At 38.5% G+C, this 21,118-nt stretch overlaps 2 protein-coding genes across 2 annotated transcripts; one reads left to right on the top strand and one right to left on the bottom strand.

The window, feature by feature from the left end:
• The first annotated feature begins 10,589 nt into the window (after window positions 1-10,589).
• Window positions 10,590-11,687, top strand: LOC122048807. The gene is made up of 3 exons (XM_042610331.1): window positions 10,590-10,655; window positions 11,294-11,412; window positions 11,485-11,687. Exons 1-3 carry the CDS (start codon window positions 10,590-10,592, stop codon window positions 11,624-11,626), a joined length of 327 nt encoding a protein of 108 aa, XP_042466265.1. The 3' UTR covers window positions 11,627-11,687.
• Window positions 11,688-17,947: 6,260 nt separating this feature from the next.
• On the bottom strand, window positions 17,948-19,775 carry LOC122047569 (stearoyl-[acyl-carrier-protein] 9-desaturase 1, chloroplastic-like). Its single transcript, XM_042608938.1, has 2 exons — window positions 18,920-19,775; window positions 17,948-18,610 (listed from the first exon to the last, which is right to left on the bottom strand). Exons 1-2 carry the CDS (start codon window positions 19,766-19,768, stop codon window positions 18,041-18,043), a joined length of 1,419 nt encoding a protein of 472 aa, XP_042464872.1. The 5' UTR covers window positions 19,769-19,775; the 3' UTR covers window positions 17,948-18,040.
• Window positions 19,776-21,118: the final 1,343 nt, after the last annotated feature.

Consider the following 21,118-nt stretch of genomic DNA (forward strand, 5'->3'; position numbering starts at 1 on the left):
GCGGCATCAAGTATTTCGGTGCTTAAAAACAGGAATGTTCGTGAGGAACCAAGGAGGGGTTCTAGGGTTTAGGTGAATCATCTCGTCTCATAATGGCGCAAAGAAGTCGATCGGGTGTATTATTATCCTCTCCACATCAATTAGCTGTAAAGGTATAAAGTTACAAACTATGTGATTTTGAGAAGCTGAACGAGTATGATTAAAATTTTTTAATTTGTTTAAACTGTAGAGTTCAGTTGATGTTGGACAGAAACTGCATTAGAACAGTGTCCTAGGTCACTTTAAAAGTTTTTTTCAAACATCCACGAAGAAAGGAACACATCAAGGGTCTGTTATTTTACATGGCCGACATATAGCGCTGATAAAATAGTCACCCTTTAGTATTTTTTGGACATACAAGATATGCAGCACATCCGTGGGATTTTGGTCAATATATTTTAAAATTGGGATTCAAGTAGTCAAACCTTTAGATTCTCAAGTACAATATATAATTTCGTATTTTAATCACAAAGTAGTTGTATGGTAAAATTAAATCTTTTACTAAACGTGGGACTGATATGATATCACATCAGGGCCAATGTTGGGCCTAATACGATGTCATATCAGGTCCAACGTGGACCTGATACGATGTCATATCAAGCCCAACGTGGGCCTGCTACGATGTCATATCAGGCTCAACGTGGGCCTGATACGATGCCATATCAGACCCAACGTGGGTCTGATACGATACAATAGCAGGCCTAACGTGTGCTTGATATGACATCATATCATGTCCACAGTGTTCCTAAGACTTTTGTATTTGTTCGTAGAAGTCAAATAATCATTTAAGTTGGTCAGAGGTGTAGGATCGAAAAGAATTTAGATATCTCCACAATAGCATGATATTGTCCATTTTGGGCCTAAGCCCTCATGGTTTTGCTCTTGGGCTCTATCCAAAAGGCCTCATGCCAATGGAGATATCTTTCTCTTATAAACCCATGATCTTTTCCATGTGTTTTCAATATGGGACTATGTTTGCAACCTTGCAACCCCAACAAGAGGTTCTGGTTGCCTTCACAAGAAGAGACGTTTCATTGCTGCTTGGTATTACAGACCGAGGAGCTTCAATTCCGATGAATTCTACTAAAGCATCTGGTGACCTCTTTCTAACATACTTCTCAAGCAAACAAGAAACTACTAGATCAATAATTGAAGAGTTGCTTAAATTTTATGACAATCGCGTTGAAGGAGAATATGATGTTTTATTATTTTGCAAATTCTATATTTTTGTATATATTTGTTTGTGTTTTATTTTCTTCTAGTACATATAAGGTCTCTTTATGTCTCATAGATATAGTAGATGATTTTGAGAATCTTGTTAGATTCAACTGGGTTGAAACCATCCATGAATTTATGGCTCCACAATTACCTAAGATTGGGGACATATTTTTATCAACTGCGACAATGCATTCTAACACTAACCTCCCTTACCTAAAGGGGTTTGCTGGTCTTTTGACAGTAAGTTTATAATTTATGTGAAATTTATTAATATTTTACGGACATTTATCAATAGTTAACACTTGTGATGGTGAATCAGGCATGGTTTTTGGAGCATGTTCCAATCTAAAAACCATACAAAATAAAAGAAGTAAGAATAAATAAGTGGAGGAATATTCCTTCACATATTAGTAAGGTGAGGGAATTGTTTGATCAAGTCTCATCTGAAGAGGTAAATTTTGAATACTTTGACTATAGTTTGGTTAAAAAACTCTTGTTTTAACATGTGCTTTAATATTCTTACAGATTGTCATAGATCTAATCCCTACCCAATATGAAAATTCATTGTTTGAGAACCTTGTTGGCTTTGATGACAGTCCATATGCAAGGGAGACATCACAAATTAAAGTCACTGAAGGAAGCCAAATTATTAAGGGGTGTTGTAATTGCATTATTCAAGCTAACAGAATTAAAGAGCTTACAAGGGAGAACATGCAATTGAATGAGAGGGTAAAAGAATTACTTAAAATAGTTGAAAATAAAGGCATGGAATCTCAATATAGCGAGCCTGTAGACAATCCTCAATTTGAACCTGTAGGTGTTACAACAAGAAGGAGGAGAGGACATGACAGAAGTCACTATGATTACAGGGATACTCTAATTGATAGTCCATTGTGGCTCAAAACTTTACCTAAGAGGCAGCGTAGAAATATACATATAAGTGAGCCTGCGGAGAAAGTTTCAAGTCAAGGAGAAGGGAAAAAAGTTGTAAAAGAACCTGATGTTGTGGGGAAGGGGAAAGGAAAAATTGATGTGGATGAAATGGAAGAAGAAAAAGATATTGTAGAATTGATGGAAGACAAATCTGATGAAGAGGCAGAGAAGGATGCAGATATGTTTGGCAAATATGACAAAATGAGAAAACAAGTCATTGTTGTAAGACGATATCTGCAAATTTAATTTTAATTGGTTAGATTTAATAGATTATCTAAATGTCTTTTATGTTTATGTGCATAGTATGTGAAAAGCAATTTAAGACTTCCAACAAAAAAAAACAAGACCAAGAGGTGGCGTACTTGTTAAAAGCGTTGGAGAAACTAAAGTATATGTGAATTACATAGTTGATCAATTAAGACAATTATATGTTTCTCTAATTACATAGTTGATGTATGGTTCTCAAAATTAATTTTGTAAAAATAATCATTGATTTGTTTAATATGTAGGGTTATAAATGATTTAGTTTGGGAGGAACCACCCTTTGATTTAAATATGTATTCCCTATTATCTTGTGTGAATGGAGAAATGTTAACAAGAGGGGACGTAATCGACACGTATTGTAAAATTCTATTTAGGGGGGCAATCTCGTCTGGAAGGACATATAACAAGTCTATATATTGTCAACATTCTTCACAGTAAGGAATTTTCTAGTAAAAATTAGAATTCATTTTATTATTTGGTTATGTATGTATGACTTTGCATATTTGTAGTCATTAATGAAATCATCAAGTAAGTTTGCCTTCCAGCACCTGATAAAGACAGATAGAGGAGATGAAGATGTTAGGTATATTTTTATACCTTTGTGCAGTGATAATGCACACTTACACTTGCTGATGGTGGACACCAAATCAATGACGTTCAATCAGTATAATTCTCTAACAAGTGGAAGTAAATACAAATATAAATTTGAAGCAGCGGTGAGCATCCAATATTCATGTGTATATTTGTATTCTAATATAAATGCTAGTTGATGGAAAATGTAAATTTCCTGTTCAATCTTACAGGTATTAGATTTTAAACTCTATAGTCGTGACCACATTGCTGCTATTGATTCAAAATTTGGAAGGCATTATCCGTTCGATAAATGGGTGTCTCGCACAATAGAATATCCACAACAAGAAGTCAGGTAAGTCGAGCATAGAGTGTGAAGAGAATATATTGATAACAAATATTGACCATGAAAATGGTGTTGTTATTTACAGCGTTGACTGTGGCTTCTTTGTGATGCAATACATTCGATGTCTCCTATACGATATGAAGATGGACTTCACACAAGGAGACATGAAAAAGATTAGAATTGATGTAATGGTATCAATTTTGAGGGATAAATTTTTTAAATCATTGGATTAAATATCCATAGTCTTGTAAGGCAAAAACTTGTAGAAAATGTAAATGAAGTTACGTAGTGTAGGTAGTTTTATATGTTTGTATGTAGTTTTTGTTGTTTAATACAGTGTTATGTATTATATGAGAAGAGTATAAACTGCCACTGGAATATTAATTATATTGCATAGTGATTAGTCAAATATAAGTCACAATATCCTGTGACATCCAAATTGCGATGCTGGTGCTTATCAGTGAAAAGAGAGATAATGTATATAAGTTGTACTGCACACCATATCTATCTTGTCAAAACTAAAAACATGGTAACAGTTGGGATTGTTTATAAAATCAAATAGGCTCGAGCCAACACTCGGTTTCAAGAGCATAAGGTAGGCTTTGAAATTTGAATTAAGCATGTAAATATGGAACACCAAAGTAACTAAGTTACGAGAAAAAAAAATGGTTCTTAGTCCTGAAACTACAAGAAACACATGGTGTTTCCAAATGATGGACCCACTGATGGACCTAGACACCTCTGATTGTACTCATTTCAGTTCGAGTGAGATTCTGGAATTCCAAGGACCCATCGATGCTAGCCAATCATGGTTTAAAGCTCCATAGGTGTGGTGGCAAGTGATGGAAAAAAAAATCAGGCACCGTTGGGCCTGATATGAGAGCATATCAGGCCCAACGTGGGCCTGGTATCGTATCCTTTCTTAAAAATTGATACTATCTCCCCCTTTCTATAAACTCAAAATGTGCTACCATGCTCCTTATCAAAAAATCAAAAAAATAAAATTAGAATATGCTACCATAGGGTTTAAGTCTATAGCATGACCATGACCATAAGTGGAATATGTGCAAAGTGGCATGGAGTCATACCTTCTAATCCATGGGGTATAAATTATGTTTGACACTATATATACCATCTCCCCACCAAGATCTTCATAGGGGACTTGATTTCATGTAATTCCAAGTAAGGGAGGGTCATCAGTGGGTTTTGGTCAAAACCCACTGATAGACCTAGACACCTCTGATTGTACACATTTCAATTGGAGTGGGATTCTGGAATTCCAAGGACTTCATCGGTGCAAGCAAATCAAGGTTTAAAGCTCCATAGGTGTGGTGGCAAGTGATGAAAAAAAAAATCAGGCACCGTTGGGCCTGATATGCTTGAATATCAGGCCCAACGTGGGCCTGATATGAGAGCATATCAGGCCCAACGTGGGCCTGGTATGGTATCCTTTCTTAACAATTGATACTATCTCCCCCTTTCTATAAACTCAAAATGTGCTACCATGCTCCTTATCAAAAAATAAATAAAAAATTAGAAGGTGCTACCATATGGTTTAAGTCTATAGCATGGGCATGACCATAAGTGGAATATATGCCAAGTGGCACGGATCCATACCTTCTAATCCATGGTATATAAATTCTGTTTGACACCGTATATACCATCTCCCCACCAAGACCTTCATAGGGGACTTGATTTTAGGTAAATCCAAGTAGGGGAGGGCTATTAGTGGGTTTTGGTCAAATCCACTGATGGACGTAGACACCTCTGATTGTACCCATTTCAGTTGGAGTGGGATTCTGGAATTCCAAGGACTCCATCGGTGCTAGCAAATCAAGGTTTAAAGCTCTATAGGTGTGGTGGCAAGTGATGGGAAAAAAAATCAGGCACCGTTGGGCCTGATATACTTGAATATCAGGCTCAATGTGGGCCTGATATGAGAGCATATCAGACACAACGTGGGGCTTGATATTAAAGAGTATTATTTCAAAATAATAATAATTAATCTTACAAATAAATCAAGTAGATTAAATTTAAAATAAAATAATGTGATATCAGGCCCAAGTTTCAATCTGTAAAAGCGCACACTCTCCTGCTTCGGTCGTCATCTTCTTATCGAAGTCATTCTACGTAGCTCCGTTCGAGGCGTGACTCTACCTTCACCGACGTTTGAGAATCAGTTTCATACGTAGCTCGGTTGCTCATTTAGTTATTCCTTCTATAACGGTTTAACCTAGGGTTTGTGTTACTGTTATGGACATGTTAGAATAAGAGCATAGTCGTTATTACAGGATCTAAGAGTTATTTTTCTGGGTGTGGTTATACAGTAGCTAGGTTCGCAATGGCAACAAAAGAAGCGTCGACAAGTGTGAGTGCTGATCGACCAAAATATCCAAGTTATCTCAACAGAGGAAGAACTAAAAGAATGAACTGAAAAAGTACCATTTATCACTTCAGAAAATTTATCTCTTCTGTTAACTCGATTACAGAACAAGAACAAAAGATTCGAGGTACACCTTTTTCGTGGATCCTCGACCTCTCTGATAGTTCTTTTGTAAGAGCTCAGGTACAAAATATGTTTGATAATTGGGATCATGAGGAAAAAAACTTTATCTTCCATGGGAAGAAGCTCAAATTTACAAAGGTAGATGTGGGACTGATTCTTGGCCTACCTGACAATAGAGAGATAGTTCGTCTCGATTTAAATGAGGCTTCCAGTGCACTGTACATGGAGTTTTTTCGAGATTCAGATTGTTCTGCCAAACATTTGGAGAAACTGATTAGGAAGTCGAGATTAAATAACAAGCTGTACTGTCAGCTGTATATCCTGTATTTTTTTTGCAACTATTCTGTTTTGTGGTAGTAGCAGTGTTCTCAGAATATTTGGCTCTCCCTAATTAACTGTGTAGATGATTTTGACAACTTAGCTAGGTTTAACTGGTGCAATGCAGTATACAGTTTCATGGCTCAACAATTAGACTCCATTGACTTGGAGCCTACATTAAGACCAAAACCACAGGTTGCTGATGCAACGTCCAAGGCCCCCTTGCTCAAGGGATTTCCAAATATTTTGGCTGTAAGTCCGATTACACATATATCACGATATTTGTAAAGATTATGAATTATTTTTATAATCATATTGTAGGTATGAGTGTGTGAGCACATCAGAATTATTGATTCATACCATCCATAAATATTGCCAAGAATACTACGGTGGAGGTGGTCTAACTATCATATTGACACAGTCAAAAAAATGATAGACCGTGTAACTGTAGATAAAATTTTAGTAGACTTAATTCCGACAGAATCAGAGTTGGATTTACTACCAAACCGGGCTCAGCCAACTGAGTCTCTTGAGTTGGTTGCCCAAGGCTCTTTACAGCAAGCTAAAGAAGGTCTACTGCAGTGTGACGATACGGTAGATTGTATTTTGTGCAAGGAAAAGGGGGAAAAAATTGAAAGTTTAAAGCAAGAATTACATAAAGCTACTAAGAGTTTGGAGGAAGCTAATAAAAACCTGACAATAGTGATAGAAGAAAAGGATAGTCTAGTAGCAGCAAAGGATATTGTGATTGCTGATATGGAATCTATGCTTAAAGAAAAGGATCAACAAATAAGTGACCTGCGTAAGGAACGGGATACGAGTGGCACCAAGGCTGACACTATAAATTCTGACGTGGATAACATAATTTTAAATGTAAAAGACAAAATCATCGCCGATGCCGAAAATAAGATTAAAGAGCTCCAACAAGTCATAGAAAGCAAGGTATCAGGGGAGCCAAGAGCATCAGAAGGCATAGACCCTAATCTGCCGAGACTTCCAGCTAATTTTCGGGTAGGCCCCAAAATAAAGAGAACTCAGAGAAGTTTGATATCCGAATGTACAAAAAAAAAGGCAAACAGCTTGTTCTTACTGTCAAACCAGATGCTCCTACACCATCAAAGACCGAAGATACAAGTTCATCACAAATAAAACAAAAATGTCATGAACTTAACAAGGTCAAAACCAAAATATTGAAGGTACGGTCGAGAGTAGGTAAGTTGTTATTTTATAATCCTTAATGACATAATAGTATTTTAATTATCTCAGCAAGCGAAGACATTTTTTAAAAAGAGTAAAGATGGTGTGATAGTCGATGCATTATTGAAGCTCAGTCAGTTAAGGTAACGTAGTTGCCAGCCTAAATACTTAAACCACATGTCAACGAAGGATTATTATTGGAGTTTAATGATATTTATTATACTTTTAATTTATTAAATACCATTGATTGTATCCTTGTGTAGGGTGACGGTGCAACCAATATGGACAAATGATAATTTCTCTTTAAATATGCAATCTTTTTTGACAATATTTGATTGGATGCAATACACTAATGAGGATTGCATAAATATTTATTGGAATATTCTTGCTAACGAAGCCAACAACTCTAACTCACCGTACCACCCATCCATATTTTGTGGGGTTGGATTCTGAGTATGTCCCTTATCTCATTGTAAATTGTTTATAATATATATTGGATGTAGTCACCTAAATAGCTCTATTTGTAAAATACGACACCCAAATAATATTTAAATAATAAGGTTATTTGATAAATAATTTTATTGGAATTTTTAGAAATTTTTAAAAAAAATTCTGGATTTAATCGGAACCCATAGGGTGTATTTTGAGGGGATAAAATTATAAGCTTTTGAAAAGGTCTGTTTAGAATACCCGGAAGTGGGAGTTGATTGAGAAATGAATTTAGGGTTTAATTAAAAATCCCTAAGTTAAAAACCTTGCCCTAAATCCTCACCCGCGCCTTCTCTGAACCCCGACGCCCTCTTCCTCTTTGCGCCGATTCCCTTCTCCCTCTTCCTCTTTGTTGCCCGTCGAGACCTCACCGTCGCCCTTCCCTCTGTCTCGCCCAAGTACCGCACAGCCGCCAACCTCCTCTCTTCTCGAGCTCTCACTTAGCGTTGTCGATCCCCTTCCCCTTCTTCATCGCGACGCCGCTGACTCTCCTCCCTCCCTCTCACACTCGCACGCGCAGGCGGTGCTGTGCGCCGTGCCATCGCTGCCTCCCCATCGGCCAGCAACAGCCTCCACCAGCCGCCGAGCCAAGGCAACCGACCCCTCTTCCTCACGTGGAGGTATGCCCTACTTGATCCGGCAAGTACATCTCCATATGTTGGTATGAGTTCCATGGGTAACGAAATAGGTATCTAGGGGAAGATAATGCTTGCCTAGGATGTGCGATTTGAGGATGGTTCTGTGTTCTTGTACAGTGGTCGGTTTGCTATTTTTGTTTCTGATGAACCTTTGGAGGAAACATGCTTTGATTGGATTTGAGTTGGGTGCAAGGATTTAATGATTTACTACTTGATTGAGCTGTGTTTGGGGTTTTCGTGATGTATCTGCTTGCACTTTCTTGGTTTTGGGTCATCGCGTGGTTCTTCTCAGTTTCCTACAATGGATTGAATAGTTGCTTTGTTTCTCCTTAAGTTTCCAGAATTTATGAGCAGGTTCTTCGTGGATTAAGTTGTGTGCATTACTGTTTTTCTCCTCCTTAGAGCTGTTGAAATTTATGGATAAGTTCTTGGTAGTTTGAGTTTGGATTATCGTTGTTCTGCTTCTCTGTAAAGTTTTCAAAATTTTTGGAAATATTCTAGTGGATTTCCCCATGAGGTTGATCTGGTTGGGTGCAGCGTTATTCGGTTTTGTTTTGGAAAGTAGGTCTTTCGATGGGGTTCTGTTACACTAACAGGAATCATGATTCTTTGCTAGTATTAATACTATGATATGATCTCTGTTTTGATTGCATGCCTTACATTATGGATGTGCGAGATCTGTAAGGTATAGGGTAGGAACGTAGGGATTGCGAAATGTTCATCTATGTGTTTGGATCGATGGTATGGTTTACGATTGGTTTTCCCTCGGTAGAGTTTTGATTCGGCTTTAGGATTCGTTGTTGTTTCCTGCTCGGTTCATTCTGTTTCCAAGATTTTGCTAGTGAATTTCTGTTAAGATGGAGCTTTTGAATCGACTTTGAGATGGTGTCTGTTCCTTGGTATTGGCTCTTGAAAAGTAGTTGGGAATTTTGATAGATTTGGGTGAATCGAGGTTCATAGTTGGATTAGGGCTTTTTCCTAATTAAGTTGGGTTTCGATTTAGCTAGTGTCATTTATGAAATTAGCTAAATTGTACATCACGTGATTTGCAGGACGTTGATTGAAGACGGTTGACACGATCTCCACATAAGGCGGGTACTTCTTGCTTGTTTTCTTTTAGTACTTTGACCTTAGTGCATGAATTATTTTGGATAAGGATTGTTTACCTTGACTCCACTCTTACTTTCCTGCGCTTGATACTTCCACGTAACCTTTGAGAAATTCGTTTCTATATCCATACAGTCTCTTCTTGTTGTCCATGATCCGTAGCAGATACTAAATATCATATTTGTATACTTTAACTGTTGCTTATTTATGTACGATATTGAGCATGCTGGCTTCATGAATACATTTTTATATATATGATGATTGTTACATTGTTCGTATCATTGCATGCCGCATCCTCGACCACTCGAGAGAGTGGTAGTGGAGTTGATGCGCTTGTCTGTCGTCTCGGCCGTGCGTGGGTAGTGGTAGGCGGAGTTGCGGCGGGGACCCCCGTTGTGTAGCTAGTTAGCTACTCGGCATTCTTCGGTCACTCGCGGGAGTGGCGGCCTTTGGATGGTTGTCGTTGATCCGGCCTCTCGACCGTACTGAAGTCGTAGTGCGGAGAGGTGGGGGTGACCATCCGTCATCTGTTGTTATTATACTGCTTTGGCTGCATTGTTTACTTATGTTGTTATTGCTTACTTATCTTCTTGTGGTATATTTATATTCAGTTGCTTCTTCTGTTGTTCACTTATCTTTGATATCTTTGTATTATGTTAAGATATGCTCACGTTGTGGGTGGTTAAACCTTGGTTTAGTAATTGAAATGTTTATATACCTTACTCATTACCTCTGTAGTTATAAGCGATACTGTATTAGTACCATTTCGACTTTCTATATCTAGCCTAGGATATCGTTCGGTATGAACCTTTATCATGGTTTTATTTTTGTGCTCTACTATTCTCGTGACTGTATTCCTTTTGGGTATTATTTATTGGTTGATTATGTTCGCACTATCTCTTTCCTTACATTTGAGTTCAATACTCACCACCCGTAAAATGGTTTTCTTCGCGATGTGAGATAGATGAGTCATGGATGCTTGGAGAGATCTGCCTGCCAGGTCCCGCGTCATATTCGAAAATTGATTTTGGTTCTGTTTCTCTTTACTTGCATTTCGTATTCGTTGGATTTGGTGTTGTGTGAACTATGTTTTGATACTTGTTGTGTGGACTTGGTATTTGTGATGTTTTGATAACTTTGCAATTTGTGGGTTTTCTCTTCGTTTTCTTTCTGTTGTGCTTATTTTATCTTTTGTCCAGCCGAGTAGGCTGAATATATTAAACTGCGTGGTTGTGTTGTTTCCATTTTCTATGGTATATATATTCCAGCCGAGTGTGGTTGATGTATATTTTGTATGTAGTAATGCTTCAGATTGTCACTCGTACAGGGGAGATGCTGTCGAAATTTCTTCTGGCAAGGACTCCTCTGGGGGCGTGACACTATTATTTGCATAGGACTTGTTTGGAATGATGCACGTGGATGCATTGAAACAAACTACAAAAACTGATGAGGACAAGGACATTAGATATATTTTCTGTCATCTAAATAACCAAGATGATCATTGGCATCTAATGGTCATGGACCTGAAGGAAGGTCAAATAATTCATTATAACTTTCTTGGCACCACAGAAAATTACCCTGCTGTTTTTAATCAAACTATAAGTAACAAATTTATTATATCCAATAATCATTGTTTATGTATTAATTACTATGGTTTGATATTTGTAGGTGTTGTTTATTAAGGAGCTAAACCGGTCATACTATCACATATTGCATAAAGGTTTAGCACCTTTCTCTGGGAGAGAGTATAAAACGATTCAAGTTAATGACCCCACACAAAGCAAATCGTAAGTATTTGTGTATGTTCTATAATAATTGGATTTGACTTTTTTATGATGGATTGTGCTTTTGTTTTGTAGGTTGGATTGTGCTTTTTTTATAATGCGCTATGCAGAGAGTTTGATGTTCCAGAGATCTGGAGACTTTGTACAAGCTGATATGAGAGCTTATAGATTTAGACTTGGACAAATAATCATGTCTGACAAAAACTTTAAAATGTAGATACTGAACAATTGTAATGTACTATTCTTGTGTTTGTGTAATTAAAATTATGGTGAATCAATTTTTTTTTTTTTAATTTCTTTTTTGATAAGGAGTATGGTAGCACATTTTGAGTTTATAGAAAGGGGAGATAGTATCAATTTTTAAGAAAAGATACCATACCAGACCCACGTTGGGTCTGATATTCAAGCATATCAGGCCTAACGGTGCCTGATTTTTTTTTCCATCACTTGCCACCACACCTATGGAGCTTTAAACCTTGATTTGCTAGCACCGATGGAGTCCTTGGAATTCCAGAATCCTACTCCAACTGAAATGGGTACAATCAGAGGTGTCTAGGTCTATCAGTGGGTTTTGACCAAAACCCACTAATAGCCCTCCCCTACTTGAATTTACCTGAAATCAAGTCCCCTGTGAAGGTCTTGGTGGGGAGATGGTATATACGGTGTCAAACAGAATTTATACACCATGGATTAGAAGGTATGACTCCGTGCCACTTGGCACATATTCCACTTATGGTCATAGCCATGCTATAGACTTAAACCCTATGGTAGCACCTTCTAATTTCATTTTTTTGATTTTTTGATAAGGAGCATGGTAGCACATTTTGAGTTTATAGAAAGGGGGAGATAGTATCAATTTTTAAGAAAGGATACCATACCAGGTCCATGTTGGGCCTGATATGCTCTCATATCTGGCCCACGTTGGGCCTGATATTCAAGCATATCAGGTCCAACGGTGTCTGATTTTTTTTCCAACACTTGCCACCACATCTATGGAGCTTCAAACCTTGATTTGCTCGCACCGATGGAGTCCTTGGAATTCCAGAATCCCACTCCAACTGAAATGGGTACAATCAGAGGTGTCTAGGTCCATCAGTGGGTTTTGACCAAAACCCACTGATGGGCCTCCCCTACTTGGATTTACCTGAAATCAAGTCCCCTGTGAAGGTCTTAGTGGGGAGATAGTATATACGGTGTCAAACAGAATTTATACACCATGGATTAGAAGGTATGACTCCGTGCCACTCGACACATATTCCACTTATAGCCATGGTCATGCTATAGACTTAAACCCTATGGTAGCACATTCTAATTTTATTTTTTTGATAAGGAGCATGGTAGCACATTTTGAGTTTATAGAAAGGGGGAGATAGTATCAATATTTAAGAAAGGATACCATACCAGGTCCAACGGTGCCTGATTTTTTTTTACATCACTTGCCACCACACCTATAGAGCTTTAAACCTTGATTTTCTAGCACCGATGGAGTCTTTGGAATTCCAGAATCCCACTCCAACTGAAATGGGTATAATCAGAGGTGTCTAGGTCCATCAGTGGGTTTTGACCAAAACCCACTGATGACTCTCCCCTACTTAGAATTACATGAAATCAAGTCCCATGTGAAGGACTTGGTGGGTAGATGGTATATATGGCGTCAAACAGAATTTATACCCCATGGATTAGAAGTTATGCCTCCATGCCACTTGGCACATATTCCACTTATGGTCATGGTCGCTATAGACTTAAACCCTATGGTAGCACCTTCTAATTTTATTTTTTTGATTTTTTTGATAAGGAACATGGTAGCACATTTTTAGTTTATATAAAGGGGGAGATAGTATCAATTTTTAAGAAAGGATATCATAACAGGCCCACGTTGGGCCTGATATGCTCTCATATCAGGCCCACGTTGGGCCTGATATTCAAGCATATCAGGACCAATGGTGCCTGATTTTTTTTTCCAACACTTGCTACCACACCTATGTGTTAAAGTGTATACTAAAAGCCTAGCTTTTGTAAATATTTATTTTTGAAATAAAAGAATCACAATGGTCAAATGTTTATATTTTATTTGTTAAGTGTAGTTGTTCAATTAATTTATATTGTAGATAACATGATGTGTGGTGTCACACATAGAAGATCTTGTTATCAGTTTTTTTATAAATTATAAACAGTTGCTCACGACTAAGATGGAAAGGAACAAACCATTGGAATAGTCGTAGTGTAATTAAGTATTAGTTTATCTTGATTAATAAATTACACTAGTACACTCTAAGTGTATTGAGTATAACTATTTTAGGTAAGTTCTTTTTACACCGACTTAATAAAAGAACTAGACCTTAGTTATTATGGAAGTGTGCGCTCTTAATCCTAATATAATAACAAGCATATATATTTAGTATTTATTTCTATAACTTATCAAAGGGTGAGATTTAGCTTGATAAATCAATAGGCCCGATAAGTTGGGAAATGATATTACTTATAGTGTGTGTTGTTGATTATAGAAGGAAACTGTGTCCTAGTAATCTAGATTAAGAATGTCCCCAAGAGAAGCTTATAAGGATTGTCATGTTAAACCCTGCAGATGGACTTAGTCCGACATGATGATGAGGTTGAGTAGTACTACTCTTGGACTTAGATATTAATTAAGTGAGTTGTCAGTAACTTACTTAATTAGTGGACATTCGTTATCTTAAACACAGGGAGACTAACACACTCATGATAAGAAGGAGCCCATAATGTAATTTGGGATTGGTGCGGTAGTGCAATAATAACTCTCTAGTGGAATGAGTTATTATTGATGAACTTGAGTTGTGTGTTCGGGGCGAACACGAGATACTCAAGCTCGTTGGAAGGCCAAAATCAATTTCTCCTCTAGGTCCCTATCGTAGCCTCATCAATGCCTCTAATCTACTCATGAAAAGCTTATCTTGGTGTCCAAGAAGGGGTCGGCCCATGGCTTGGTGACCAAGCCAAAGGGGTCGACCATATTGTCCTTGAGGTGGTCGGCCATATGCTTCTTTAAGAGAGCCAACCACATATTTCAAATAAGGAGGGGTGTTTTGAATTTTTAAAATCTTCTCTTTATAGATATCTACAAGTTTTAAAAGAGAGATTTTAAAATATAAAACTTTCCTTATTTGAATTAGGTCACATGGTTTAAAAGAAATTTTAAAAGTTTTAAAACTTTCCTTTTTAAATCATCCTCATGGTTTTAAGAAAAAAGGAAGAGAAGTTGTAAATTTGAAAATTTTCTATCCATGTTAAAAAAAGAAAATTTTAGAAGAGAAGTTTAAAATTTTAAAACTTGGTTTTAATTTTTTAAAACTTTCCTTTTTTAACATTCACCTTAGGAAATTAAAAGAGAGCTTGTAAAAATTTTATAAGAGTTTTTTCTTTGCTTATAAAATTTTACAAAGGATATTTCTTTCCTTTTTATTGTGGTTGGCCACCCTTGCTTGGTGTCTAAGCAAGGGGCCGGCCAATCAAGCCAATCAATCCTTGTTTGGTGATTGAATCAATCAAGAGACAAGAAAAGGAAAAATAAAAAGGGAAAAGGAAAAATAAGAGGAAGATTTTAATTTTTGTAAAAAGTCTTCCCTTATTTGCCTTGGGCAAGTAATATAAAAAAAGGGGAGGGGAGACCTCATGAGATAACAATTCTTATTCTCTTGTTGGTGCTCCTCTTGTGGTCGGACTCTCCCCTCTTCCTTTTCCCTTGCTCTCTTTTCCTTGGTGGTGGTGGTGGCCGAAACATATAGAAGGAGGAGAAGCTCTTTGGGTGGTGTTCATCTTGGAGGATCGTCGCCCACACGACGTCCAAGGCGAGGTGAGGAATACGGCAGAAGATCTCGAGGTCATTAGCATACAAAGAGAAGATATAACTAGTAATTTTCTTCCGCATTATGCTAGTTATTTTTCTTTGTAAGAATTCCAAACACACGAGGAATTAGATTCCTAAAGTGTGCATTAACCCATCTTTTAGGATTAATGTTCTGAAGCCACTTATGAGCATCTGGATGTTTTTCAAACATGTATTGCATTATGAGATCAAATTGGAGTGTTGTGTTTACTCGAGCTGCTGCCCAAAACAAGCCTAAACCTGACCTACCGCCAGTATCTGTTACCATATTGCAAGACATGTGGTGGCAACAAAAAGCATGATGGGCGGTAGGGTAGACTTTTCTAACTACTGATATAATGTCACGATGTCTATCTGATACTATACTCATTGACTCTGGATCAACATCAAAGAATCTCTTCGTATGATCCAAAAACCACTCCCATGCAGACCCACATTCAACTTCAGCAATTCCAAAGGCTACTGGGAGAACATTGTCATTAACATCAATTGATGTAGCCATCAACAACACACCCGGATATTTGTCTCTTAGGTGTGTGGCATCAATTCCAATCAATTTGCGAAGATAAGACCTGAATACACTTCTACAAGCTCCAAAACCCCCCAAACAGCGTTGGAACTGATTATCCCCATTCCTGTGTAGTGCCAGATATGTTTCAGGATCTCTGACTCTTAACTCACGCAAATATAGTGGAAAATCTCCATATGCTTGGTCATAATCTTCAACGACTTTCTCCATCGCTTTCTCTTGAGCTATGTATGCTTTTCTGTATGATATGGTCACTCCAAACCTAACTTTTATATATGCTATAATCATACTTGGCTTGTATTGTTCATTAGCAAGAAATTGCTCTTCAACAAAAGAAGCTACAAAGGATGAAGAGCATACTTGATGATCAGCATTTTCCCTAATGGTGTCATATTGGTGTTCCTTTATATATTTCGTAACAATGAACTCTACATCCCTCAGCAACTACTCTCCATTTACACGATTGATTGAAGCAGACGACTTTTGCTTTATTTTTCCGAGTGTCAACTGAGTCATATCTCATATGTTTAATCATGACATGTTTCACAAGTGCATTTTTGAACTCTTGTCGAGAAGGAAAAATCTGTCCAACAAAAAATTCATGCTCATATGTTGCCTTTTCAATTGACCTTTGGAGCAATCGAGAATTTAGAATATATGGATCATTAGCTATTGGGAACTCCTCCTCTAAGTCACTGTACTGCTCTGGAGATATTTCATATTGTTCAATCTGCATATCATCAGCTAAGAATTCTTGTACATCTGTATTACATTGCAAATTCCTCTCCAATTCGGTTATAATACCCTTCCTCCTCACTCCAAGTAGGCTCAAAGTAATCAACAAGTGTTGTACAGGGATTTAGAACTTCATCTTCTTGAATACTAGCTTCTTCATTTAGATCAAATGTGAAATTATTGCTTCTATTTCTATTTGTGTTAGGCACACAACTATACTGCGAAGATGATGGAATATTTGTTCTGGATACTTCTACATTAATTCCATTTCCAATGTTTGAATTTGTATCAAGTGTATTCCATATCTCAGAGAGAATTTCTTCGATTATATGATCATCCCTGATAAATAAATTCCAAACTAATTAAATCAATTTTCAACTACATAATCAAGTGATGTAATAGGAAGGGTTGAGCGAGGAAAAGATCTATATGATGTAAAAGTAAACTTTTAACCAAAGATCGCGTTGGCCCTGATATAGATGATATCAGATCCACGTTGGGCCTGATATCGATGATATCAGACCCCTACTGAAGTAGACAATTCTTGTAAACTATGACCACCACTGACTAAACCCTTAACCGTAAATAAAAAATGGTTAGCCAAACTTAACTATCAACCTCAAAAACTAACAAGACTTAAATCGATTAAGTATTCTATTACATCATATTGCAGGTGTTGTTGAATATTTATTCCCCACACAACCTAAATAAACCATAGCAACCATTTTTTCCACCACCCTTTGCTACAATATTGTAATTACAGTAATAAATCCATACATCTATATATACATGTCTAAATCTTTAAATCATTTTATTTACCATCACTAGCCTAATTTACAGTAATAAATTTATACATATATGTCTAAATCTTTAAATGTATTCTTCTACTAATTTCCCTCTTGCAAGACGTTTGTCCTTCTCGGTTGACATTCTTAACTGCAGTTGTCGTTTGGTCTTCTCTTGAAACTCTTATGCCAATATCCCAAAAATCTAACTGGTCTATTGCAATCCCGCCAACCAGCACGAGCAGTAATGGCAAGCGCAGGATTCATATTTTTTTCGTGTTTATAAAATCACGCAAAGAGATGGAGGGAGTGAGACGATGAGATGACGTGCATCCGAACCATAAATTAATTTTTAATTCGATTTGTGCCTTGAATGCTTGGAAAATGATGACCGAAAAAGGTGGTTGCCAGATAACCAGAAGGGTAATCTAGGAATTGAATTTGTTAAACTATGCCTTTTGATAAATATGAACTTACGATGCTCCTTTTGATAAATACAAAATACAAGCAACGCCTTTTGATAAATTACCCTTTTTTAATTTTAAATTCAACTTAAATTGAACCGAACCAAAGAAACTAAATTGAATATTTTGCATCAACTCATTTCAATTCAAAGATTAGACAAAATTTGGAGGATGCAAATGACAGTTTTACATCTTAATGCAAAATACTCCTCTAAATCTTATTATTATCATTACTATTATATATATATTTTTATTATTATATTACCACCTCCCTGTCAAAGATCCAGCTGAACTTGACACTCTTCGCCTCCGCCGCCTTGGCCCGGCCCTCCGCCCTCTCCTGCAGACGCAGCATCCTCGCTGGCAGCCCGCAGACGAAGTCCCTGGCCCTGCGCCCCTCGCCGCTGAGCCCCGCCTCCAGCTTCTCCAGCCCCCACCGCTCCACCAAGAACTCCACGATCGAGGCGTAGTCCGAGGCGGTGTAGACGCCCATCCGCTGTGCCACCGCGGAGTAATGCTCGAACAGGAGCGGGTCGCGGCCGTCGTCCATCAGGTGCGCCGGCATCGTGATCTTCTTCCGCATCATGTCGGCGATCGCCAGCACCGCGCCGTCCGGGTCCAGCTCAAGCAGCTTCTCGATGATCCGGACGTAGCCGGTCTCGTGCCGCTTCTCGTCCGCCGCGATCGTGCCGCAGACGCGCGCCAGCACGCCGTCGCCGCGGTCCTTGGCGAGCCGCGCCGTGTTCCCATGGGAGATGAAGGTGGCGCGCTCCTGGAAGGAGGTGTAGGTGAAGCCCAGGTACGGGTTGTTCTCTGTCCCTGGATCCTGCAAGGCCATCAATCAACCCTAATCAAACCTTAGCAACGCCCAAAACATGTTCGATCTTATTCCCCACCGAAAAATCTCTGCATTGGGCAACCTTAGCGACGCCCATAGCGTGTTCGATCTTATTCCGCACCGGAAAAAACCATGCATAAGGCAAGCATAGCACTGCCCATAACACGTTCGACCTTATTACCCATCGTTAAAAAAACCCTGCACTGGGCAACCTCAGCAACGCCCATAACGTGCTCGATCTTATTCCCTACCGGAAAAAATCTTAAGAATATTTGATAGGGTGTGGATTGGGAGTACCATTCCGGAGCCGATGAGGTACTGGACGGTCCTCTCGAGCATGCGCATGTCGACCCGACCGGATAGATAGAGGTACTTGCCAAGGAGGTCGCCGTGGCGGTTCTCCTCAGCGGTCCACATGCGCGTCCACACCGCCCAGGGGCTTCCGCTGGCTCCCGTCTCGTCCCGCACCCCGTCCAGCGTGTTGATCATCGTCTGGTACGTCGGCAGCGCCTCCTCCGTGATCATGTCCCCCACCAGCACCACGAAGTAGTCGTTCGGCAGCTCCGCCGCGCGCGCCCGCAGCTCCCGCACCTCCGCCTCGAACTCCTCCGTCGGCCGCGACGAGTCCGGCAGGAAGTCCGTCGGCTGCCAGCACTTCTCCACCGGCTTTAGCAGCGGCAGCAGCTCCCGCTCCGCCCACGACTCCAGCGACCTGAACACCTCTACCTTCTCCGGCGGCATCGAGTGCTGCGCGGCCTTCCTCCGCAGCGTCGATGGAGCCGCCGCGATCGCGGACACCCGCAGGCAGTTCTTCTTCTTCTGCGGGAGAGCAAGAACACAATGGCCGTGGCCGACGGAGTGTAGCAGGCAATCCATTACTGCGTCGTTGGAGGAATTGGAGCGATCGGATTGGAAGAAAGCGAACTTGTTGGGTTGCGATTTATACAGACAGAGGTAGAGTGCGTAGCAGCACCCACTGTTAAGGCAAGTGAATACCGCCAGTTTGCCGGTGCATGCGAACCAAGTCATTTGCCCGGCGACGGGGAGAGAGGACTGCAAAACAGTGGGTGCAGCGGTTTTCCACTGGCCGATGGAAAATCGGCATTCTGTGGGTGGGCAAGTCGAATGGACGGTTGAGAATAGCATCGTTGGTATCGACGCTTAATTTTGGGTTTGAATATTGCTTTATTATCTTTTGACTGAAGAATAGAAAGAGTCACGTGACATCTTGACCGTAAAGAACCTCCGTTCCATCGGAATCATGTTTTTCAATAGCGCACCTGACAAGGATTCCATCCGTAACTATAATATATTTATAGAGATTTTTTTAATAAAATACACAATCTTAAAATGTTGTATTAATTCAATAATTATAATTGTGACAAGTAGTTGTAATAGTAACAGCTAGTAGCTAGGGCAATAATATAAAAAATCAAAAATAATTTTTAAAAGTAAAATGTATTAATGAGATATTTATTTGATTCCAATTAAAACGAATGCCGTTTTAAATTTTATCTTTATTGAGTCAATGTGCTAATAAAATGAGGATTATAGAGAGGAATGCTACTCTTTGGATTTTGAGGATACAATTTAATCTAGGTGTTGTGTGTTATTCTTTCTGACACTTATTGACATTACTATAATAATTTTAATTATGAAATGATTTTGATTAAATTTATATGATTTTGATATATTAATAATATTTTATGTATATTTTTTATTAAATTAAATTAAGTTAATTTATTTTTACATATTGATTATTGTATTAATTAGTCCATAATTGTTAGAATAAGGTTGAAATAAGTTTATTCGAGAATCATTCTTTTGACTAGGGATGTAAACGAGTTGAACCGAGTCAAACAGTATTAAACTCGAGCTCGGTTCGTTTAAGTTATATTCGGACTCGAGTTCGAATCGAGCTTTTATCACAAGGTTTGAGCTCGGCTCGTTTTAGAATTATCAAGTTCGCGAACAGTTCGAGCTCGGTTCGTTATTAGCTTGATTATCAAAGTTAATGAGCCTAACTCGTTAAGCGAGCTCGGGTTTGTTTAGAGATCTTTTTGGCTCGTTTTAGAGTTCGTTTTTTGGCTCATTTTAAAGTTCATTTTAAGATTCGTTTTGGAGTTCGTTTTTTTTACTCGGTTTAAGGTTCGTTTTAAGGCTCATTTTTTTGGTTCGCGAGCCTATAAACGAACATGTTTGCGAGTTCACGAGTCGAATATCTTTAAGCTCGAGCTCGGCTTGATAAAATAAACGAACGAACTTAAATGAGCTTTTTATCGAATCGAGCTCCGAATAATTCGTGAACCATTTGATTCATTTATATCTTTATTTTTGACTATTCTAATCAAGTGGCTCACTTACTCACGCGGAAATTGAAATGGCCTCTCTTATTTATTTTATAGAATTATTATTGATAAAATTTATATATAAATTATTTAAAAAAATACACGAGTGGTTCGTTTATTTAAAAGAGAGAGTCAAAGTCAAATTCCA

This window comes from Zingiber officinale, chromosome 2B (assembly GCF_018446385.1).
Source record: "Zingiber officinale cultivar Zhangliang chromosome 2B, Zo_v1.1, whole genome shotgun sequence".
Taxonomy (NCBI): Eukaryota; Viridiplantae; Streptophyta; class Magnoliopsida; order Zingiberales; family Zingiberaceae; genus Zingiber; species Zingiber officinale.

Bases quoted from the DNA above. Each gene is read 5' to 3' on its own strand.
- LOC122048807 (XM_042610331.1), top strand. From the start codon at position 10,590: ATGAGTCATGGATGCTTGGAGAGATCTGCCTGCCAGGTCCCGCGTCAT. The intron at 10,656-11,293 runs GTTCTGTTTCTC...TGATATTTGTAG, and splicing joins ATATTCGAAAATTGATTTTG to GTGTTGTTTATTAAGGAGCT. The intron at 11,413-11,484 runs GTAAGTATTTGT...TTTGTTTTGTAG, and splicing joins GACCCCACACAAAGCAAATC to GTTGGATTGTGCTTTTTTTA.
- LOC122047569 (XM_042608938.1), bottom strand. From the start codon at position 19,768: ATGCTATTCTCAACCGTCCATTCGACTTGCCCACCCACAGAATGCCGA. The intron at 18,611-18,919 runs GTACTCCCAATC...ATGGCCTTGCAG, and splicing joins ACCTCATCGGCTCCGGAATG to GATCCAGGGACAGAGAACAA.